The sequence below is a fragment of the Acipenser ruthenus genome, chromosome 8, assembly GCF_902713425.1.
Source record: "Acipenser ruthenus chromosome 8, fAciRut3.2 maternal haplotype, whole genome shotgun sequence".
Taxonomy (NCBI): Eukaryota; Metazoa; Chordata; class Actinopteri; order Acipenseriformes; family Acipenseridae; genus Acipenser; species Acipenser ruthenus.
This window is the reverse complement of record NC_081196.1, coordinates 7,610,234-7,634,682: the sequence shown is the minus strand read 5'-3', so window position 1 is coordinate 7,634,682 and position 24,449 is coordinate 7,610,234. Positions and strand designations below refer to the sequence as shown.

The following is a 24,449-nucleotide window of genomic DNA, read 5'->3' as shown; positions in this document are numbered from 1 at the left end:
CAAGAAAAGAAAATAAATAAATAAATAAACAATATTGGACAAGCTAGAATTCCATCAGCAGTATTGCTTTTATTCCATGGACTTATATTTTTAGATATTTTGTTCAGTGAACTATATTTGAAAAATATACTTATCTTAAAAAAAAATTGTGAAATGAATAGTAAGGATAGATTTAATTCAATTTAATACGATGCCTCCCTCCTTTTGTCATATACTGCTGTGCAAAAGTCTTAGACGTTGCATTTTTCTATTCTAACTCCACACTACTGCTGGCCAAATGGGCTAAAATGTAAATTAGCCATATTGATATTGGGAATAATTCCAATGGGAAGTCTCAGACTAAGCACATTGTATTGCTTGCTGGTAGCTCCTAACATGATATGTTTATAGGTATTACATTTCTGCCTAATGGATATCCATAAAATTGATCTCTAGGTCTGCAAAGAATTCCAAACTTAATTTGGAAGACAAGTCAAACTGTATTTTATTGTGGTTTCAACTTGAGCGGTCGTAGCAAATTACCCTCAAATTGTGCAGCTTTAAAATCATGAGACATCTGCACTATGAAATTGAGCTACAAGACACATCTCATTGGGCTCCTTTATTTAAACAGAATGATGAATACACTCAATCATAGATGTGGCTAGTGCATTAAAGTGATGAAGGCACAGCCATTATGGCGGCAATCAACATGTTCCAAGGCTATTTACTTCAGAGGGGATCATAACTACCACACCTGCCATATACATCAGGCCAATCAGGCCAAATATTAGGGGGTGTCTCTTCCCACATATAAGATATTTTTAATAGACCAATTTCTGCAAGCCTGCCATCCAATTTTGATTCCATTCTGCAATTGAACAGGAAGTATGTCAAATCACTTTAAAATCAGTCCCGGTGGAATTTGGAAATAAAAGTTACTGGATCCCCAATCTTTACGGATTAAACACAGGGGTATTCATGTTACAAGCAATGCTGCAAGGCATGGTGGGAAATGCATTCCCCTTGTAAAAGGGGTGTCAGTCATGAAGTCGGTCTTCAGTAGCAGACGAATTTCACAGGAAATACCCCCCAAAAAAACCCAAAGCCCCTCTAGACAACTGAGGACCGATAGGCCACCTTCAAAGCAGACCGAGCTACTGTATCGCACCTGAGGTATTGTACTGTAATTTTCAACGTAGAAGTGCTGATATTTGTCACGCATTTGGGGGTAGCCGATTTAAACATGAACATGTGTAAATATGTGCAGTTTTAACATCTTCCATTATTCCTTACTTTGGAAGTATTGGGGGAAAAAAAGATTCCAAGGCTAGATCACTGCTTACAGTTTATGAAAATTGAGAAAAAATGTATTTGTAAATGGTAGCAAGTGCCAACTACAATGTAAAACTATCAGCCCAACGTATATGCACAATGAGCTAATAATAATGATGATAATATTTCTCTTTTGGTGGTCAGTATCCTTTGAGCTCTGTCTAAGGTATATGGTTATAGATGAAGATGTTACAAACCACACACCACGAAAAAAAAAAAAAAACATAAAGCATGTTGCAATTACTGTTTATTTGCAATCAAAGTAACACATCAACAGACTGTTTGTATCCCCCAGATATATTTTCCCATCCGAATGGCTACAAAGCAGACGTGTACCTACAGTACAAGTCTTTAAACAGAGTGGATCCCTTTTCCTGAACAGCCAAGTTGACCTGTTTTTAATAAACCTACAGAAACTCTCAAGAACATCGACATGGTAAATTCTGTATTGCCATTCCCTTTGAAAGAAGTATATTGCAAGTAAAAGTAGTGCTGTCGAAAAATATTCAGTTAATACTGTAATGAAGGCTGAGCATATGTATTCCCTTGTTGTAGGTAGAGTCTGAAATTACCTATATAAGTGCCTATGTAACCCTATATATTCTTGTATGTATCACATAGTTTAATTAATATATAGGATTACTTAGGATTTCTTGAATTACAGACTTTGCATAGAATGCTACAGAAAACTAGCAACAGGAGTTTAAGTCCTTTAAGCTATTTGTATTGCACCCCTTATGCACATTTATTAACATTCCCACAAGAAAGTCAGACTTCCATTTTCTCTTCCGAATCTCGTAGTGTGAATGCACTTTCCTCAACAGTGAGCTGTGCTGAGCTAACAACCTAACAACCTTTTTCCAGCTGTCCTTCCAGAGGGAGTGGATGATCAAGGATACATTCCCTTACCTGTCATATTAAAACTATGATACATGCATAAGATACAGACAATAATATTACACAACGCATACACTCTCGAGGAAAACATTACCCAAACATTGTGCAGGATTTTCATAGAACACACAGAATACAGTTCACAGAATGTGGTAAACTAAATCCAGCAATACCTTCGGTCATGAATAATTCTCTCTGCCACATTGGGCAAACCGTTGTTTAACTAGGTATGAGTGAATCAGTACAAATTAGATCTCAAACCCAATTACTGTGGTTGCTTCACTTCAGAGTAACTGCAAACTATGGCACTGAAAATATGGCACTGACATTATATTGTCTCTTCCAGCTGACTTATATCGTAGCTACTTCTAAAGTCATGAAGATACCTGATTATATCATCGCTTCTGGCTGTGGAATGCTAAGAAACAATAAGGAAACAATAATGTCTCTGAATTTTTAAAGCACAACCACAGACATTAAAACTTGATTTTTTTACATAAATATGAGCAAACTGGTCTCCTAAGTTGAAGTGCCAAACTTTCATTAAAACTTTTTTGTGACAAAACTAAATCGTCACCTGTGGCACAGTATAGTACCACCGAACTCTCTCAATATGTATACATTTCATATTTTCCATTATTTGTTTTGTGTTTTTACCCAAAACCTGTTTACAGAGTTAAATCCAAACCATGGAACAATGTATTGTAATAAATGCCGAAGCAATTCCCAAGATAAAGCCTCTGATATATCACTTGTCAGTGGCATGCAAATTGGCTACATCTGATCTCATGAGTAAACAAGTGGTGTTTCTCTGTGATTTCCTTTTTGAAGTGCAAATTGTGAAACAAAATATTAAATCATTAAGTACTATGTAAATCAGCTTCTAGCCACTGCCTAGTAGTTACCATATCAATTGGCCACAGTGTTTTATCTTATTTTGTTTTTTGAACAACTCCCTTTCGGACAATTTTCATACAATGAAAACATTATTAAAAAAATACATATTCATCCCAAACAAAAGTGGGGCATACCAAATACAAAACCGTACACCATTAGGTACCTTTGACAATGACATTTATAAATAGAACAATGTATGGATCAAAATATATTATCACAGAATAATATGTCTCAAGTTGGTTTTGGGGCAGTAATGCAAGAGTGGCACAGCCATGAGTGCATTACCAGGCCAAAACCAATGAGAGACATCCTGTATTACTGTGTGATAATAATGTTTTCTGACCTATATGGTATTTGATATATTCTATGTTTCTTAAAGCACACACAAGTGAGTAACATAACAAGCTGCTGCCATTATTGCTCTCACTACACCCAGCACAGTAAAATGGAAAAGAAACAAAACATTCAAAATAAAGACATTGTTCAAAGTTTTCCTCCTTTTTCATTTTCACTCACAAGATGAAATTCGAAAGGTGCTTCTACCGTGAGGTTTGTATAGTTTTGCTGATACAAATGAGTATGATAAATGAGTATGCCTCTTGTAATTTTATTGATTTGATGACCACCACCATAACACATCTATGAATGCCAAAATAAAAATCAATGAGCAGGTTATGTTTAATTATAAAGCAGCCATTTTTATAAGTGCCTTGGGTTATGGCATTCATTAGCATAAAGCCATCCATGACTATAATAATACTATCAACATATAAAAAACCTCATCTAACACTCACCTTCATTTTATGACTGGGCAGCAGTCTTGCCTAAAAGTTGTCTTGATTCAAATCCTACTTTGACCATGAATTAAAAGATTGCGTATTCCACTTTAAGACAACTGTAGGCTTGCACTACAAAACAGAGTATATTGAACATAGTTAATGACTAAAGTACTTTCTCTTTCTGTAGAATGCCCTGCTTTTGGGCCATGCTTCAGGCACTTTGGGTGAGCTTGAAACTGGTCAGTCAATAGAAATAATACACAATATCGACAGAATGTGCATATAGAATGGGCATAAGGAGGCAGTGTGGTCCAGTGGTTAAAGTCCTGGGCTTATAACCAGGTCACCGGTTCAAATCCTACCTCTGCCACCGATGGTCACTGGTTCAAATCCCAATGACTGACTCACTGTGTGACCCTGAGCAAGTCACTTAACCTCCTTGTGCTCCATCCTGCAGATGAGATGTTAAATCAGTGTCCTATAATGCACAGTTCACAGCCTACCTCTGTAAAGTGCTTTGTGATGGTGGTCCACTATGAAAGTCGCTATATAAAAATGCATATGTTATTGTTATATATACAGTAACCATTTACTTAATATGAAAAATGGCTTTGTAGTGCCCTCTAAAATCCTCACTGAGTTCCTTGATAAAGAATTCTTAAGAGTGGGATTTTCTTCATAGCATCACTGCTGTCATTTTCTCAATGGGATAATAAGGTTGGCTGCACCCAACAAACAGTTGTTTGCATGACCATCCTCCACTTTATATGGCCAAGAGTTTAGCACATTTTCCATTATGCAGTTGCTTTGTTCAAGTACCCCCACCCCAAAAAAAAGCCAACATCCTGCCAGGAATCAGCTTCAAGATGATTGTCCAAAGTTGGACACATCATAGAGAACTCAACACCGTCTTTGGAAGTGGATTTTTGGAAATCATTCTTTTGGCTCGTGTTGTCGGTTGATAGAGTTGTTACTGGCTTCGGAATGGGCCAGTGGTTCTTGCGCTCTGTAACATCTGTCTTAATTCCTCTGTCCCTTGAGTCAAGCTCATATGTCACTCCAGAGGACAGCTCTTCTACTTCTGTCCACACTTACAACATACTCCCCAGACAAGGACCAGGAAACCGCATTAACAGAAGAGCTGCAAAATCAATAAGAAAATAACCTTGTTCATTTAATTCTCTCTGAGGTATATTATTAAATTATACCACTGGTACCAGGTTCATAATTTAGCTTCGCTGCATTCATGGAATAATCATTATTACTACTTGTTATATTTACACCAACACAAGCTTAAAAACTATATACTTTTATTGTCTTCCAAAAAAATATATACAAATTATAACTTATTTAAAAAAATAAAAATAATAATAATAATAATAATAATAATAATAATAATAATAATAATAATGTTTTTAAAAATTTGAAATGTGTTACTGCAATTTATCTATTCACTACTCTGATATACTGAGATGGGTTCCATTCACAACATATAAGGGTCGTTTTAAGGAATGTTTTGTTAGGGACTGTTATTAAAGGCCATTTTGATGCAAAATCAGATTAATATGCCATTAAACAGGTTTTATTTTCTAATTTTACAAAGAACAATATAACCTTAGAGGCCTTTTATAAATCTTAAAAAAGCAGTCTATAAACAGTCTTTAAATTTTTGTGACGATATGCCCTCAACAGGAATGATTTGACAACTCTGTGTATATCAAAGTGTAAATACAGCATCACATATTTAAACAACTGATCCCTTTATTTTATAATGGCTCTTTTGTAGAGTTAATATTACTGTAAGGAGCTATATTTGCCTGTGTACAAAGAGTCACCTCTAAACACCTCATCCGCGATCTAAAACATCTGGGGTCAATTGCAGCATACCCAATTTAGTCCACTTGATGTGTCTAACTAGTGGATTTGGCAGGTTTAGTCCACTTGATTGGACTAAAGTCAGTACATCTTCTAATCCCGATTGCAGCGTACCAGAAGTTAGTCATCACAGGTAGATCATCTGCTAAATCAGACTAAACAAGAGCCTGATTGCAGCATACCAAATCAGAGTTCAAGTGGATTAACTGTGAAGGAAAAGACTAACTTACTATGCTTGGTCATCCTAAGCATTTACTGCTTACATTTTTTTTTACAGAGACAGCTGCATCTTTCCTCTGAAATGACTTCTGAAAACTTTATTCCTTACATTTCTTATGTCCGTCACGTTCGGGCAGACAAAAGCTCCAGTTGAAAAAATTGTGTGGGTGAATATTAACACCATAAAGTGATGCTGTGCATGTGATCTGTATTTTATTGTTAGTTGTGAAACTTACAAGTTTATCAAGGTTGGCTTTAGAAAAAAAAAAAGTTTCAGTTCTGCTGGACATTTATTGGGGCATTTACTGTAACTATTGGCTAAATATGAAATGCAATATGTAAACGTTTTACATGTGTTTATATTGTTTATGTTTAACATAAAAAATATAAACACATTCCCCATCAAATGGACCAATGGTCCCCACCTCACTGTCTCAGAGTATTTTGATATCGCATATGGATGTACCTGGAAGGATCCTAAAATATGAACTCTCAACTGTCATTACTTTTTATGTTATGAGCCCCAATGGGGAGGTGCTCTTGACAGATGAAAACGAGCACTGAAAAGGGGCCATGTTAGCGAGGTCAGATCTTTCAAAATATTCAAGATCTCTTCTTGATACTCGCTGCACACACAGAACTGCTTTTCTAGTTTAGTGATGTGTATTGGTGAACATGGATGTTAATGCAATGGAGGCAAATGCAGAAAAAAGTGACAACACTACAAATGCCATTTTGTACTTGTGTGAAATCCTGAACCACTCCTTATCACCTTCTCTGTAGTGTCACAAGGTCATTGATTACTGAGTTATGAGCCCCCAAAATGTGTGTATGTCCCAGAACTCAAAATAGATAACAGATATAGAAATCTGGGAAAAAAAATACTTATATTATAAAAATGTATACTTAAATATGTCACACTTTATCCTTAAAAATGGCACACATCTTTCATGCCCCCCCCGCCCCCTTCTCACCAACTACAAATGGTTGAGATGAGAGCTACTATCTTGGGTTTCTTCCTAAAACACTTCTTGGTCCTTCTATATGAAAATAATATGAGAAGGCGAGGTGGGGAAGATCTCAAAATGAAATCCATTTAGTGTGGAATGATCCTACAGTAATTTGACTGCTGATGTCAGGTATATTACCTGTGTTGTTCAGGTAGGCAGGTCTCCAGAAGTCCCGAGTTCACATTCCAGACATAGACAGCCCCATTTGAAGACCCTGCAGTCACATAGCTCCCATCAGGACTGGAAGGAGTCAGATTAAAAGAGAGTTGTATGCTTTAAATGTGGTGTTCATTTTTAAGTACGGGTACAAGAAGGTGAAAGGTGTTCTCTCACAAGCCTTTGCCACACTACAATGATATGCTTTGACAACTAAAAATTGGCATTGGGTCAACTATTAAAAAAACTGATCTGTTGTGCATTTCCATTCTCTATATAGTGTAGGTTTAAGTGTGCAGTCTTGAAAGAAAAATATGGTACTACTGAGAAAATTCTCACTATGTTTGCCTTATTCTCAGGAAGCCTGTGAATAAGGCTAGTATAGTTTCACTTCTTACTATACATTTGAGGGGTCAAAGTTTGTTGCTGGTTGCAATGCATGCCAGTCAATAGGGGAAGAAGCTAGTTGGTTTAATGACAGGAAAGAAGGACAGGAAGAGGTGGAGACAAGTTCACCCTCAAAGTGACATTAAAAAGAAATTGTAAGACTAACAAAATAAAAAATATGTGTGTATCTCTTCAGTGTGTTTTTTTTTGTTGTTCAAAAGAATTACAGGTATGTTCCTATTTTTAATATTTAGATCGACTAAACAAATCATGTGTAAAAATGAAAATTAAACATGCTTGCTGTCAAAACTGCACATTTGAGACCTATGTAGTGAATGGAAGTTTACAGCAGGTTTATGAATTGTTTTGTTAGATACAACCCATTTAATAGTAATAGACTAGCATGATAACATTATTTTTTGGTTTGACACACAAACACCTGATGTCCTTAACATCTAGTTTTGGAACATAGCCTTGATGGAATGAATAGTCCTGAACACAAAGTCACAGAACCTGAGAACACGGCCTTTTATGTTCACTGGAAATGGCCCTTGAGGATAAGAGATGAACACTGCTGATAATGCATGTTAATCAGAAAGAATAGAATATGTTATACTTCACGTTTGACTAAGGAAAGATGTTCCAAAACACATGGTTGCTAAAACCTCTTTTTAATTATTTCTTGTTACTATAGTTAAGGCTTTGCAGGCCTCAGAGAATTGCCAAGGTCTCCTTAGCGTGCTGGTCTCCATGGCAACAATATAGGGTATTTTTTCAAAGGTCATTTGAATTTATTGAAGCTCAGCATGGATATCTCACCTTCATTCTCTCCCAGATAAATATAAAATGTCATGGTCAAACACTATGTAGAATAAATGGAGGTATGACAGATGGGAAAAAAAGTCTACTCTCTCAAAATCTCTATAGAATTTCTTATCATGTTATTGTTGTTGACTTTGAAAAATGATTTAATGATTTCTTTACTTACCTAAATATTGCCTTTGTCCAGTCAGAGCCACACTTGAACCCCTCAGACCTAGCGAGAAATTGAACTTGATGGACACATGAACCACACAAAACCCAATGGCACAAATAACACATTTACAGATGTCAGTACTATGAAAAAGTCAATAACCATAATCTACACCCTAGATTTGAAAGGCAGTTCCTTTCAGATCTTTTTATAACCCAGTCAATCAAGTGTCAGTACAGTTGAAAAGGCTACGGTTCCCAATATGCCACACACATTTGAACTACATTGTCATATTGTTACTACATTTCAGAATAGCTGGGATTGGGTCTCCACAAGAATAAAGACATAGGAGATTATGCAGCGCCATTTTACATCAATTACCAGCATATGAAATAAGCACATCCTCACATGCTCAAAATTCAACACCGTAACAGCTTGATTCAAAAATTCCACTCAACGAAAACATTTAGAAAGTGCAATGTGATGTTTCTTTCCCAAGCAGAAATCCAGAATGGTTGTTACGGTGACAGACCTACCTGAAAGATTTCCTGATGTTGTTCATTCTGAGGTCAATCACCTGAAGACACTCGTCCCGGGAGCAGCTCAGCAGCTGTGTGTGGTCAGGACTGATTTCCAGCGATGTCACCTTTCCCTGGAGAGGGACTTCTTGCGTGCAGCTTGCAGCTCTTAAGTATCGTAGAATACAAGGGGAATTTATTTATTATCCAGAACTTTAGTCATTCAATCATAAGATATTCATTTGCACCAGAATTAACAATTCAAAAGAAAGACACTGACAATCCATAATTCTGTCTCTGTCATTGTCTCGAACCCGGGAACCAGATCAATATGTACTGTTACTCCTAACGGATACAGATTCGGAAATACGCTTATCCTGAAAACAAGGAATACAAGATTCAAGGGCTTGCAAACAAACCAAAGGATATTGAACACGTAAGAAATTAAATATTAGAAAAATGTAGGTGTTCTAGGCACGGTACGTTACAGTTTTCACATGCTCTTCCCATGGTTAAACTGTGCATTTACCAGAGTTTGGCATGTTTTTAGTATGCTTACCATACTTCTCTGGGATTTACAATCCGTACCCATGCTTTCACTATGTTTTAGTGCTATACTTTTATTATGGTGGACTTTTACAACGGATAATCTCTTTAAGATACTGTGCATTTAAAGAAAGTAAGAAAAATGAATGACATGGAAACACTACAAATAAACTATAGACTCTATGGGTTGCACTTCAGTCTAAACTAAAAAATACATTTGAAATGAAAAAACAACATAAACCAATACACATCGGTACATGATGCCCTCATCTCAAAGAAACTAAGGATATCACAGGCATGCTCACAAATTGCATTTATGAGGTTAAAACATTTAGAAACAAAAAACATCAGCCATCACACACATTTCTGTGACAAGCTAAGAAATAATTTTGCTGTCTAACCCATTTTGTCAAAATTACAAGAAAAGCCATTATGGGAGAAGTGGACAGTTAATTATGTGGGCTGATTGTTGCTAGGAAACGACAGAACACATCGATCCATTCAAGTACCTTAGCGCAACCGAGATATGTTTGAGTTCACAGATAAAAGGCAGGGAGTTTCAAAGGACAGTCAATGAAATGTTTAATTACTATAGTATTAATGCACAAAAAGGGTCTGTGTTTTACATGTGGTCACTTTTAAAAAAGAAAAAAAGAATGTGTTAATGATGGGCGACATTGTGAGCAATTCCTCTCTGCTGTAGATCAGGGCTTTTGTGATAACCATTCTGAAAACAATTAAGTTGAAGGGATCCTCTCTTTCTTTTTTGCTGTCTGTTACCCCCCCTCCCCCCCCCCCCCAAGTTTCAAAAAGCTTGGCTTCTGTACCGTATTTGAATAACCTATGCTCCAAATAATGGAGCTCTTTTATTCCGTTTTTAATGGCTGTTCAATGCTTTGAGATACTGACATTAAAAGCCTTTAAAAACATAATTATTTTATTATAAGCCCCTCTAGTTAGGCAAGTATTTGGTTCGCATTAGAATTTGCATTAAGTAAAGGTTCTGGTTTGGTTTTAAATCCCCTCAGCCACTGACTCACTGTGTGACTGTGAGCAAGTCACTTAACCTCCTTGTGCTCCGTCTTTCGGGTGAGACGTTGCTGTAAGTGACTCTGCAGCTGATGCATAGTTCACACACCCTAGTCTCTGTAAGTCGCCTTGGATAAAGGCGTCTGCTAAATAAACTAATAATAATAATAATAATAATAATAATAATATAGTTGGTGTCCCTCATTTACCTAGGTGTTTCCATTTTTTTGTCCACTACCTGTACGTCTGCAAGCTAAAGTGGACTGTGCTTTTCATAAAATTGTGATGTCACTCCACATGGTGTAAAATAACAAAATACAATAAAACTTCCACATGCATGTGTTTAGAAGCTCCTGCGTATACGGATAATACATTCTTCTCACCTGCTGTCCCAGAACCGTATCTTCTTGTCAAAGTGCCCACTCACAATAAAGTACTCTGAGCAGACGACATCACTGCAGAAGGAGAAAACATTGATGGTCTTCACGCCTACGTGAACGGACACATAATGGATTAGTCAGCTTGAACTGCATTCATTCTATATCTGAACTGCAAAAAAAAAAATATTATGCTGCAAGAAACAAATAAAATCAGTCACCCTAATTTATAATTCCCCAGAAACAGTTTTTAAAACCCAGATAAATAAAAAAAAAAAAGTGTAACAATAATATTAAAAAATAACATGATTTTAAGGTGAATTTGTCTATTTTTTTTAAAAAAAGAAAGTGAAAATGTTACTCACAGGCAGCCCTTTGTAGATCCCAAATCTTCACGGTTCGATCCGCACTGCCAGTCACAGCCTGACGAAAACTTGATTTAAATTTGGCTGATGTCACTTTGCGAGAATGACCGGTCAATGTGAACTGCAATTTAAAAAAAATAATAATAAATACATCGGGGACAAAAACATTTGTCTCATTATATCTATGTTTCTGTTCATACAAATGATAAAACAGGCTGATTCTGAACTAATCCTTAAGCCGGTTCTTACCTATACTGGCCATTCCATTTCATACCCTTAAAAACACAAACCTCTGAGGGATTATGTTAAATTAGTTTTATCAAAACTATCCAAAACTCATTTCACACAGGCTGTCCACACTAGCCTAAACATTCAGGTGAGGTCTTAAAAAAAAGCAGGGCACCTGCAGTGTAATTGCACTGTCGACAATCATAAGCCTAGCAAAATTGGTAACTAACTAGGTAAAACATTTTTATTAATAACCAGGCTTCTGCTTTGGGCCACCAACTTGCTCAGCCGGTCATTAATCTCAGGGAAATTATCTGCTCCTCAATCAATATTGCCTAAGTATGTCTATTGATTGTTAGCTTCATACCCTTATTATCAGTGCATGAGCCCAGAGATGTCAGGTTGTGTTTTGACTCAGAATATATGTGAAAAAATTAAGTAAAAAACAACATCCAGTAACTTTCCTTACTTTAGGTGCAGAGTCATCCAGTTTCCAAAACAGAGCTGACTTGTCATATGAGGCAGCTAAAACTTTGGTCCCCTAAAAATGTTTTGAATAGATAAAATAATTAAATTCGAAAAGAGCAGTAATTCATACAATAATGCGACAGGCAGCTTTCTATTAATGGGATTACCAATTGAATTATATTTCACTAATTTAGTTTGCTATTATTCATGTGAATTTTTGTATTATCCTGAAAGACTAGAAACATCATTACTGAATAGCAACAAAACATTTGTTATTCAGATGTTACTCCTATTCAATATTATGAAATTCATACAGATTTGCACCCGTTATTTTTAAGTGTTACTATTGTATTTACATTGCACTGAACTTAATAAATTAAGTGTCTCATTACATAAACTGTTACCATAAGCAAATGTAAAAAAAAATAAAAATGCTTGAAACACTTTGCTATTCATTTACCATGGTGTGCAGCTTTAATAATGGGCAATTTAGGAGTTTACTTACAGTCGGGTCAAACTCTATGCTTGTTATCCCTTCATTACTGCCCTCCAGCGTTCCTGCGCTGTGCAGCTTTCCTGTGAACAGGAAATGTAACATGTAGCAGTAAAGAAGTTTCAATGTACAGTATAGTGGACAAATCCAGAGAGACCTGTCAAGGATGTATGGTCCCAGACAGACAGTCAAACAGGCAGGAAGCCAGGTAAGCAACAAGACAAATAAGTTATTACAACGAGTCATAAGCCACAAAGATGTTTGACCAGTGACAAATATATTACAATATATTTAGAGAAAGGATTAAGTTAGGTGTGACAAAAAATAAGGCCACATTTACATTGCTATGGGGTCTATTTTAATAATCCAAATACTGTCACACTTCAATTTTACTAATTCTCCTGGCGTTTTCCCAAAAGGGAGGACTTACTTACCCATTTGTCAACATTACGACATACAACAAAAATGCAGTGAAATGAGATCAGATTTAAACATTTTAGACACTGTTCAGGTAATTGAAAAACATCCCTATAACCTCATTTTTACATGTTTTTCTTTATTGAATATACTAGGTCAGGTATTCATTTCTCTCAATTTAGTTGTCAGCCCTTTCTATTAAGTCTTACACTACACAGGCCCTGTGAAATAGAAAACATGCTGGTTAAACACACTATCTTCATTTCTTACATTCTGCTGACATCTGCTGGTAAAACATTGTAACAACGCTTATTTTGAAAATAGATTTCACTCACTGTGCCTCAGTCACATGTGTATGCTTAAAAGACAGGAAGAAGCCCAAAGCCATGCTTACCTCCAATCACGTCCCACAGCTTAATGATGCAGTCTGTGCCTCCTGTAGCCAACAGCTTAGACGTTGGACTAAACTTCACAGCATTGATCCCTAATTCATGTGCTTCCTGTAAGAAAGTACCATACAATAATTGCAATATGTAAATAATAAATGAGTATTACTAAATGTTCAGTAAAAATGGAAAATTAGAAAAGTCTGCAGCTATTGCAAACCACCGCTGTTTGTTGTACAGGTCTAGACTGGGTGGAGATTTGCAACAGAAACCCGTTTGTTTTTTCCAGTAAAGCAAGTTTTAGAAAGAAAAAAAAATACTTTACAAAGTACACAAAGAAAGAGGAAACAGTCCTTTGCTCAAGGAACACACATCTATGACGCCCCTCCCCCTCTATTTTCTCTTTGTAACTTTTACCAGGACATGCAGTAGTTTCGCAGGTATCCTCGCTGAAACACAGACCGCCATGGGCAAAAGAACATCATCATTCAGACTGCTTACAGAGTGCCCTCTCTTCTTTATTTTGGAACTATAAAACACAATTGAACTGGTTAGTTGTGGTGTTCTATGCACAAGATTACATCTGTACACAGCATAAGATGTACTGGAATTTTGGCAAATACTTTACTGTGATTGGTTGATTTCTGATATGCGATTCATAGAGTGCACAACAAGTAATACTGATAGAATTCTTTTGTTAGCTACAATGGGGTAAAATAAGGCTAGCACAGCAGATCTGTTTTTACAGAACATTTATATAACACGCAAAGTTAAAAAAAATCAAGAATGAAAGTATAAATGAAGGAATGAATGAGTAAATAAAGAATGGAATGGAACTTACTCAAATAATTCCTTTATGGAATCAAAAATCTTAGGTGAAGTAAACGAGGCAGATCTGAAATAAAATAATACAAAGCAAAAACTAAAACTGTAGCACAGCTACTATTGACCCAAAAACCACGGTATCAATCTATTTTCCATTAAAACGTACTGTATTCTCTTAGATACGGTCTCTGTTCATATTTCCAACACACAGATTGGTATTTAAAAAATGTGTTTACTGTTTTTGCAACTGAAACCAGATGAGGGAAACATGAACCCAATTCAAAGATACATCTCACAGTGCAGAGGGTGTTCACAGACCGCTGTCAATGCCTCATGTCTCATGTTAATAGAAAAACTAGAAGTGTGTGTTAAACCCACACTGTGCCAGTATATAAAGGGATGTGATCCCATCCCTAACTTGAGATGTGAAACCAAGAAAGATGCTACTGGGGCGGGAAAAAGTCCCATGGCATAGTAAAGAGGAACCATCGATCAAAGGCCTTCAAATGCTATTATTAAAAAAATGGAAAAGAATACAGAAAATAAATGTAGATGTATGTTAGTAACATACAGTACATCCCTCCACTGGGATGTAAATACAAAAAATGAATTGCTATACAGGTAAGGACATACATTTTACATCTAAAAATGAAACTGATGGACAGATGGGTTCCCTCTTTCACTCCAGTATATTTTAAGCTCACAAAATACACATAAACAGGCAGGTTTATACCTAAAGGGTCTTGTCTGTCGCCTTTCAAGTCTCTCTTCTCCCAGAAATGCTCCCTTTTGAGCCCCTGAGTCAGTTGGCTCTGCTTTTTCAAAACCACTAGTCAAAAAAACAACATGAAATTACTTGATTTTAAAGTACAAGGGATGCCATTAAAAAATATATATATATATATATATATATATATATATATAGAGAGAGAGAGAGAGAGAGAGAGAGAGATCTCATATATATACATATATATATATATATATATATATATATATATATATATATATATATATATATATTAGCTCAAAGAGCCAGCTGCCCAATGTTTCGATATGTTGTACATATCTTTCTCAAGGGAGCCTGTGTTTGAATCCAAACATTGGAGGTATTTATAGGTTTTTGACGGCATGACAACTACTTGTTATTGTTTACATTCAAATTCATGATTTATTCTTACATGATGTAATGGTGTTCTATATATTGTGACATCATTTTTACTTCTATCTTTGAATCTGTATTAATTCTAATTAACACTACTTTATATAAACTTATATTTTTATTATATCATGCAATGCTGGCTTTGAGGATCAGTCTAGATTTGGCCTCCCCAGCGCATCAGCATGCACAACTTTTGAATGAATTTTGTTTATTTATTTAAATGTTATATATTTATTGAAGTTAATTAGTTCATTCTTTTCTGTTGAGTCCTGCTGGCATAATCGTGTTCAGTCTATTTATCCATTTACTTTCTTTTATTCTTCCATATGACGCATTGTCTAATTTGAGCTGTTCTAATACTACAAACTTTACATCATTTATGTCATGTGACTGGTGAAGTGCTGTACTATTGGTTCATTCATTTTTTTATTTCTAATTAATGAAAGGTGGTTCTGAATTCTTTTATATAAAGTAGTTCCAGTCTCTCCAACATATTTGATTTCATCACATTTTTCACAGGCTATTCCATAAACAACATTGCTATTTTTACAGTAGGTATTAGTTTTTAGTGGATATGTGGTGTTCTTATGTTTAATTATATTTTTACGTTTGTCTATGTATTTACACACTTTACATCTACTAGTGCATATGTTCGTAGAACCTATTTTGTCAATTATTCTTTTATGTTTACTGTGAACTAAAATATCACCTAAATTAGCTTCTCTTTTGAATGCTACAACTGGGGCCTTAAGAAATACTTTTTTTTAATTTTTCTGAATTATGTAGAATCCGCAAGTGTTTCCAAACTATCTTAGAAATATTGGGCAAAAGTTTAGAGTAAGTCATTATTAATGGGACTCTTTTGACCTTTTTATCTCTATTTTTATAATCTAGTAGATCATCTCTTTTTAGTTTATCCACTTTTCTTAACTCCGTCTCTATAATTCTTTCTTTGTATCCTCTTTTTTTAAGATTTGTTTTTAATACATTTCTTTGTTTTACATAGTCACTTTCTTTTGAACATATTCTTCGTATTCTTATTCCTAGACCCTTTGGGATTGCCCTTTTAGTGTGTATCGGATGTGCAGAGGACATGTGTAAATACTGGTGCATGTCAGTAGGTTTACAGAAGAGGCCAGTCTCAATTGAACCTTCTTCAAGTTTTACTATGGTATCTAAAAATTCTATTTCTTTCCTTGTCCATCGAAGGTCCACCTTAATATTACTGTGTATTTAATTTGCCATTTTATGAAACTGGAAAAGAGATTCTTCTCCATGTGTCCAAACCCCAAAAATATCATCTACAAACCGAATGTATTCTAAAGGTTCTCTTTTTGATTTTCTAAGTAATTGTTCTTCCCATTTCCCCATGTATGTACTGGCAAAATGCATTCCTAATTTAGGTCCTATTGCGGTACCATCGTTTTGTTTGTAATTCTTATCAACAAATGTAAAATAACTGTTTTCTAAAACTATGTTGATCATGTTCAGTACCTCTGCTGTAGGTATTGATTTATCTAGTCTATTATCTAGTGCTTTTTGACAAGCTTCTAAAGTTTCTTTACGAGGGACACTTGGGTACAAGGATTTTACATCCATGCAAAATAAAATTGTATTCTCTGGAAGGTTGTGTTTTATTGATTCAAGTCTTTTTAAAAATTGTGTTGTATCCTTAACATAGCTTGGTAATTTCTCAACGTGCGACCTAAGTTGTTTTTCTGCTATTTCAGCTATTATGTGTGTTGGATTATCAATTGTACTGACTATCTTACGCATAGGGTGCTGTTCTTTGGGCATTTTAGGATTTCCTCTTGCTAGGCCTGTTTTTGCATTATGTGGCTGCATGTATTTTTTTAATTCTTTTGATATAATGCCTTTATTGTATAGTCTCTCCGCAATTTCCTTAACCTCTTTTACCGATTTATTGATCTTATTGCTTTTAACTTCTTCATATGTATATGTATTATTTAATTCACATTCTACAGATTTCATATAGTCATCTGTGTTCATTATCACTATTCCTGAGCCTTTATCTGCTGGTCTTATCATTATATCATCATCATTTAACAACTCAGTCATAGCTTGTTCTTCAATATTGGTTAAATTAAGTTTACATCTTTTCTTTAGTCCTACTATTATTTCTTGTTTAACTACTTCAATATACATATCTAACCATTTATCTCTTCCATCCGGAGGAGTCCATGTGCTTGTACTATTAACCTTAATCCCATGTTCATAATTACCCTCTGAATCCAAGATATTTTCATTGAAAAAATATTCTGCTAATCTCATGCGTCTCTCCCACTCCTTTAATTCAGTGGCCAGTTTATCTTTATCGATGTATCTTTTAGTCGGTATAAACTTAAGTCCTTTACTCAGTACCGCTTTTTGGGATGTGGTTAAAGTTTTACTTGATAAATTGAATACTATGTCTTCTGTCTTATCTTTTGTGTATTTGGTACCATGTCTATTTTTGGGTCGCCTATCTTTCTGTTTTGAATTCTCTGTCCTATTCATGTTTAACTCTCTATTTTGCATTTTATTATTTACTTGAACCTGGTTTATTTTTACTGTTTTAGATTTATTTTGATTATCTTTCTTAATTATGCCACAGTATTTAGATTTTCTTCCGGTTTCATATATCTGGTATCAGATTTCAAGCCAAGCCAAACTGGCTGAGCATTCTGTTAGTGAAATGTCAGTTGTCAGCTAACCTCATATCTCTTTTCTGAAGTAGCATAGTGAAGTAATGTAAGGTTAATGCATTAGCAGCCCCATGAGAGAAAGCGAAGCTGGAAACACGAAGATTCTACAGATGACAGGCTAACAGGTTACAGATCTGTACAACCTGAACAGACTGAACAGTTAAAAGATGAGGACCAATTATCATCTTTCAGCACCTGATTCCCCAACAGGCTCCAAATGAAGACCTACAAACCAGTAGTTGGCTCCCACAAGTAAAGAACCTGTATATGGGGACTGAGTGTGTGTTACAGTTTTACTGGTTACCTTCTCATTGGAGCCTAATTACCAGCCTCTATGGCACTTGTTTGACTGGAAGAGGCAACGTGACTGGAAGTGACACCTTTTGCTTTTAGCAGCTACATTTCTTACATAGCGCTGTTTCATTCCCAGATTATTTTTGTGTACGGTCTTCATGTTCCTGTTACACTGTGTTGGAGATGTTATACTATCAAATTACTTTGTTTGCCCTTTTATAGATTAGGGAACAGAGTAGCTGCTATACATTGTGTGACTGTGGATGAATAAACTGAATTCACACATTGAAGTAAAGCTATAGGCAGACCAAACGCTAGCAAACTTACCTTCAGGAATAAAACATTTGTTTCTGCCAATTGTTAGGAAGAAAACAAACAGACTGAGCTAGATAAGATCAAGTGGTATACTGGTACAATAAATACATTAATTTCTTTTTTCCCTACAGTATCAAAACTGGTATCATATTTCAAGCCAAGCCAAACTGTTCCAGCATTCTGTTAGTGAAGTGTCAGTTGCAGCCAACCTCATATCTCTTCTCTGAAATAACAGGCTGAAGTAATGTCAGGCCAGTTATACTTACATGTCAATATTTACTGCCTTTTTTGCAGCCGTGGCAAGTTCCTTTCTTAGACTAGCCTCTTTTGCCCTGAAATATTGAGAAAAACTATTTTTAAAAAAATGTACACAGTGAAATTAAGAAGTCAAAGGTAAATTAAGATATAGTTTCTTTACACATTTTATTATTTATTTATTTTTATTTTTCTCTGAAACTGCTAAAACATTTCCTCTTTCATGTGGCAAAACCGTGTGCATTAATATATCCAATGGGGGAAAAGCAAGAGAGACACATGACAAAACCAAACCATTCCAAAAAAACTCCATAAAACTGAGACACAAGGTTCTGACGAGCACAATGAACCCTAATTGAACCCTAATCGAACCCTAATGGGGCAGCAGTATGGAGTAGTGGTTAGGGCTCTGGACTCTTGACTGGAGGGTCGTGGGTTCAATCCCCGGTGGGGACACTGCTGCTGTACCCTTGAGCAAGGTACTTTACCTAGATTGCTCCAGTAAAAACCTAACTGTATAAATGGGTAATTGTATGTAAAAATAATGTGATATCTTGTAATAATTGTAAGTCGCCCTGGATAAGGGCGTCTGCTAAGAAATTAATAATAATAAAAATATAATAATCATCAAGTATGAGTTATTTGCTTTTCAAATTAAGTTTGGTAATGAAACTTTCATTGGCTGTAAAGAAAACAACAACAGAGCAGTTTTCCTTAAATCAAACTGGATTTTATTCAGAAAAAAAAAATTTTTGCCGCCTTATCTTAGCGGTTAGACATTGTATATGGATCTGAGTACACTCACCGCACCCTCCGCTCGTTCTTGTGGTTCATGTTCTCAGCCGCCAACTCCTTCACTCGAATAAGATCCTCCAGGAGCTCGGAGCCTTGTACTTTTTCCTGCCGATACTTATCGTCCAGCTCCTGGTGCTGCTGCAGCAGGGTATCGTACGTCTGTTTCAAAGCCCGGTTCCCTCCCTCCACCACCTGGATACGGCTTTGCAGGCTCCTCCACTCATCCTCCACCTCTCCCAACCGCCTCTTCAGCTCAGACAAACTGGCCAAACAAAACAACAGAAATCACTGGCAAGGTTAGGCAAGATCTATGGGCACTTCAAAAGTGAGCTCTTATTATCTGGAAAAAAAAAACCCACAGTAGTGTCACCGTAGTGAAGGTCTACTGAATGTGGGTGCTACAGGAGTACTAAGGTGTTAAAATCTATTTTCTATCCTCTTACTAGCACTAGCAATAGTATTATTGTTCTCTCTTTTTTCTGTTGGAGAGGATCTGTTGCTTTTATTTTATACTTCAATTTGAAATATGCAGATAAGACAATACTCCAGTAACATTGCTGCTTCTTCCTGATGCTTAATCTCTTCATGTGCTGAGGTTTAAACTAGCTGCTGTGAACCCAGTGACCTACTGCAAAGACAGCAGAATGTAGCAGTTTATCTAAAGAGTCGTATTTGACATTTTTTTTGCATATCCTGAACCAAAAAGAATATCAGCACAATAAAAGCCTGGCCACAGGTAAACATAAAAGCATTGCTTATCACATCTTTAAAACCAGTTAGCAAATGTGTACAGTATGTTGTGGATTGAAAAATGCTTGAATCAATAGAACATCAATTTATATGTGGAAATAGTAATTTCACAATTGATTTCAGAACCCTTTTGCTCCACGTGAGCATGGAAATAGTTCCAGGAATGTAAAAAACAATGACCACGCCGGGGGGTGGGGGGGTCTCACCTGGTATGTTGCTCTTCCAATACAGAGTCTTTGAGTTTAGCCTTCTGGTTCAGTTCCACAATCTGGTAAGCTAACTGGAAGCAGAGCAGATGCATTATTTACTGCACGTATTTCTGTCTACCTGTCTAAATACATGTTACATACAGTTACTTACAAAACAGACACAAGGATTTGTGAGTATTTATTTATATAAAGTATTTATTATGATTTTTGTTCTACAGAACATATAAATCATTTGTCCTCTTTATTGGTCTTTTATTTCCCCTTGCAAATGCTTCCAATATCTCGAGTAATTAGTTTTCGCTATTTTGTTTGTCACATTTACATTATATCCCTTACACAATGGATGTGCCTTTTACATTTAGGACAAGGTGGTCCCTTTCTTATGATATTGACAGCTCTACATTTCTATTAACATGTGTTAAATAAAACCACATTTTTGTTGGCATTATTACAGCCTTTATTTGTAGCAATTAAAAAAAAAAAAAAAAAAAGTTGCTAAGCTCTTTACTTGAAACCTCTTCTAAAAAATATACCAGCAACGCCACCAAACTTCCAGCCAAGAATGTTGGATTCTTTTGTAGGCTGCCCAAAATACAATATTATATTAAAAGTATTTTGATGAAGTACATTGGATGGCAGTAAAATGATGCATCCACCCCCTGCTAGTGTGTCACTCACTCCAGGAAGGAATTACCAGCAGTCTCATGACAGGATTGAGAAATGATGGCAGGCAATGAGAAACCAACCCCATCTCTAGCTCCATCTGCCAACATGTAGACAGTTTGCCAACACAAACATACATGTATCTTGCACAATGTACTCGAATTGTCTCTTAGGATTCCTCTGAAATAGCCATTGCTTACAGTACCTCTCCCCCAGTCTTCCGAAGCTCTGTCACTATATCCTGATGTCTGGCAAGCATTAGCTCTTTGGAGTCGCATGATGTGGTTCTTGGTGGCTGCCTGCTATAACCAAAAGGTTTGAGTTACTTTTTAACATTATTTGACAAACCAAACACTGTACTACAGAGTGAGTTCCCTCCCTTTGCAACAGCTTTCACTTTTACCATTCCTATCTTCTTTTTACGTTATCTACAAATCAGCATACCGGTACAATTTCTGGACGGACGCCCTGGAATTCTACCTTGGTTAAGCATTTGTGATGTTTGAGCACTTTTAAAAAGGCATATTTAAAAACAGTGTATCTGGTAGTGCTATAGGACAAGCGGAATCTCTTTGCCATTTACTTTTTAATAGGATTCCAAATCTGTATATTTAGGCAAAACTGTGCATAGTGTGTACATGGATCAGTCAGCTTAATAAAGTCCTGGATGGAAGTCTGTAAGGAATCTTAATGCAAGTGAATAGCTGAGAGATACCACTTGTCATATAATATTAAACCATACAAAAGATGTACAGTATGATGAACAGTAATTGTTCATCTAATCATTGAGTGGAGCTGCTGACACAGGGAATGGCAAGTTAAAATTACCTGTCAGCTCGGCCTAGCGCCTCCTTTTGAAAGCCTTGTGTAATCTGAGCTTTCTGGTTGGATCTGTCTAACAGTTTGATATCTGCAAAACAAAAAACAAAAAAAAAAACAGAGGGTTACCTTAGCTTCTGTATTTGAGTACCTGGGAAATTTTGACCTGTGTCTGCCTGTCTGAAATAGTCTGTCAGAAAACAGGCTTTCTGAGTTCATATCTAATAAAGCTGCTTGGCACGATATAGTGGTATTTTATGCATTGCTATCTTAAGATATCAAAACATTCTCTATATATAAAAGCACCAGTGGAATTAACATGCTTAGACCATTAAAATACACACCAATGCGCTTATTACATGACATCTATACAGTGTGTATGCTGGGGGTGATTATTGTCCTGCAGAATATGTGCTATAACTTTTTCCAGTGCCGATTGAAAACCCCTGACACAGAGCCATTTGCTAGTGCGGTTCTTGCAGTTTAATCTCATTCACGTGTTTGTGTTAGAGCTGGAACCCTGGCCTCTGCCAAATTCAACACCCCAATGAATACCTAATCTAGACTTGCAGGTTGAAGATAGTGAAAGTAAAAAGGAAAACGTTTGTTTAGGTTACTGCATTTTGTTTCTTTCTGCAGCAATGTTTAGTACACCTTCATTTATAATGCACACCTAATGCACTCGTCTACATATACAGTGTCATTGTGATTTGTACTGTTAAAAGCAGTGGGTTGATCTGTACATCTCCTCTGTTTACCAGTGATTTTAATTGGAAGTATCCCATCATAATAATTTGACACTCAAATCAACAAACCCATTGTATTATTACTCGTAGACCCACTGTATAGTTGAAGCAGCAGTATTACATTTGTCTACAATGTAACTCGGTTTGCATTTTGTTAATACCGTTCTGTACTTAAAGTTTGTATTAATTTGGCAGGGAGACGTGCCTGTAATTGTTTCATAGTTTGCTTTTTTGCTGAACAGTTTTGTAGACCAGAAGAACTACTGACTACTAGATTAACGTTAATCTTTTTAAACGTTGCCAAACTACATGTTTATTTCCGAATCGTAATATTTACGTTTTTGGTTTAAAATTTCAAGAAGTGTAAGTCGATTCGAGGACTGATCTGTTACATTCACACCGTCCATCTCTGAGCCGCAAAAAGTAAAACTGAGTGAAAAGGTTCGCTGTTTAAGCTATGTACAGCAGAAACGTTCATAGCTACAATTTTAAAAGGTTGTTTAGTCCTGGTCAGAGTACTGTCCTACTACGTTACAAGTACAAAACCTGGGCCAAATCAGTTCTTTTTTTTTTTTTTTTGGGCTGGTCTACCTACGACGAGCAGATTTATCATAGTATAAATACCAAATAAGTAATATTAATTAGCACTACATCGAGTAAAACATTTTTAATACAAAAACACCACAATAGAATGTGAACATGCACTATCTCAACTACAAATCAACATCGTATTTTGTTTTTACGATATGAAAAAAACATCTTTTTTTTTTTTAAACTGTAACATACACGAGCTTATGACATCCTGGAACATGAACTTCTGAGTCTTGTCCCGATGTCTGAGCTGTAGAACTATGTGCCGTTTCCATTTCTCCGACGTTTTGTTCAAGTTAAATCCGACTTTGACAGGACTTGACGACCCTCCTGAGCTGTCAGTCGCAGCCATATTTAGCCTGAAACTCTGAAAACGCACAAATTTGCAACATTGGACGGGAACTTCTCAATGACGTCACGAAAAGGGGAATCCCCAGTATATACCAACTGATATCTAGGGGTGTTAAGAAATATAAACCATACCGTTTGCATTTATACTTTGTATTTCTGTTGTACAGACTGTTGTACTGCTTATTTCTTACTAGTACAACATATTTCCAATGTTTGTATATGTGGTACAATATGTGGTATATTAATTAATACACGTTTGATATACTGTTCAGCCCTCTCAAATAAATACGATTTTCTAGAGGCGTGGTCTTTAAAACGAATAAAGCAAACTATGTAAACACAATTAATTGGTTGTGCAGAGAAAGGCGTCTATGAATGATGCATGAACCCTGTACCAGTTTGTACTGAGTTGTTGTTTGGTACAGTGCTTCCAGTATTTCTTAAACATGTTTATGTTAGTTTGCGTTCTAATATGTGTTCTGTGGATTAATTACGCTTTGTTTTAAAATGGTTTAGGTATTAAAGCATGCGGTGTCCTAGTTAAATCACAATAGCCTAGTCTGACTAAATCCCTACACCGCGATCACCTTATCCAACATACATACTGTAAAATACAAACTGGGAATACTTGAAAAGAATAG

General features: G+C 36.0%; 1 protein-coding gene across 4 annotated transcripts; it reads right to left on the bottom strand.

The window, feature by feature from the left end:
* Nucleotides 1-1,544: 1,544 nt before the first annotated feature.
* LOC131737693 (protein Atg16l2-like) lies at nt 1,545-23,840 on the bottom strand. Of its 4 annotated transcripts, none has more exons than XM_059028347.1 (18): nt 23,653-23,840; nt 22,130-22,211; nt 21,507-21,603; nt 20,636-20,709; nt 19,690-19,941; nt 18,896-18,961; nt 14,890-14,985; nt 14,173-14,226; nt 13,749-13,860; nt 13,340-13,445; nt 12,541-12,611; nt 12,037-12,108; nt 11,340-11,460; nt 10,981-11,086; nt 9,041-9,190; nt 8,520-8,567; nt 7,127-7,228; nt 1,545-5,025 (listed from the first exon to the last, which is right to left on the bottom strand). In XM_059028347.1, the coding sequence occupies exons 1-18, from the start codon at nt 23,807-23,809 to the stop codon at nt 4,932-4,934; spliced, it is 1,860 nt and encodes a 619-aa protein (XP_058884330.1). In that variant the 5' UTR covers nt 23,810-23,840; the 3' UTR covers nt 1,545-4,931. The 4 variants fall into 4 exon arrangements, with proteins under 4 accessions (XP_058884330.1, XP_058884331.1, XP_058884332.1 ...); XM_059028348.1 differs by having other exon boundaries at nt 21,507-21,600; XM_059028349.1 differs by lacking the exon at nt 14,173-14,226.
* Between the last annotated feature and the right edge of the window lie 609 nt (nt 23,841-24,449).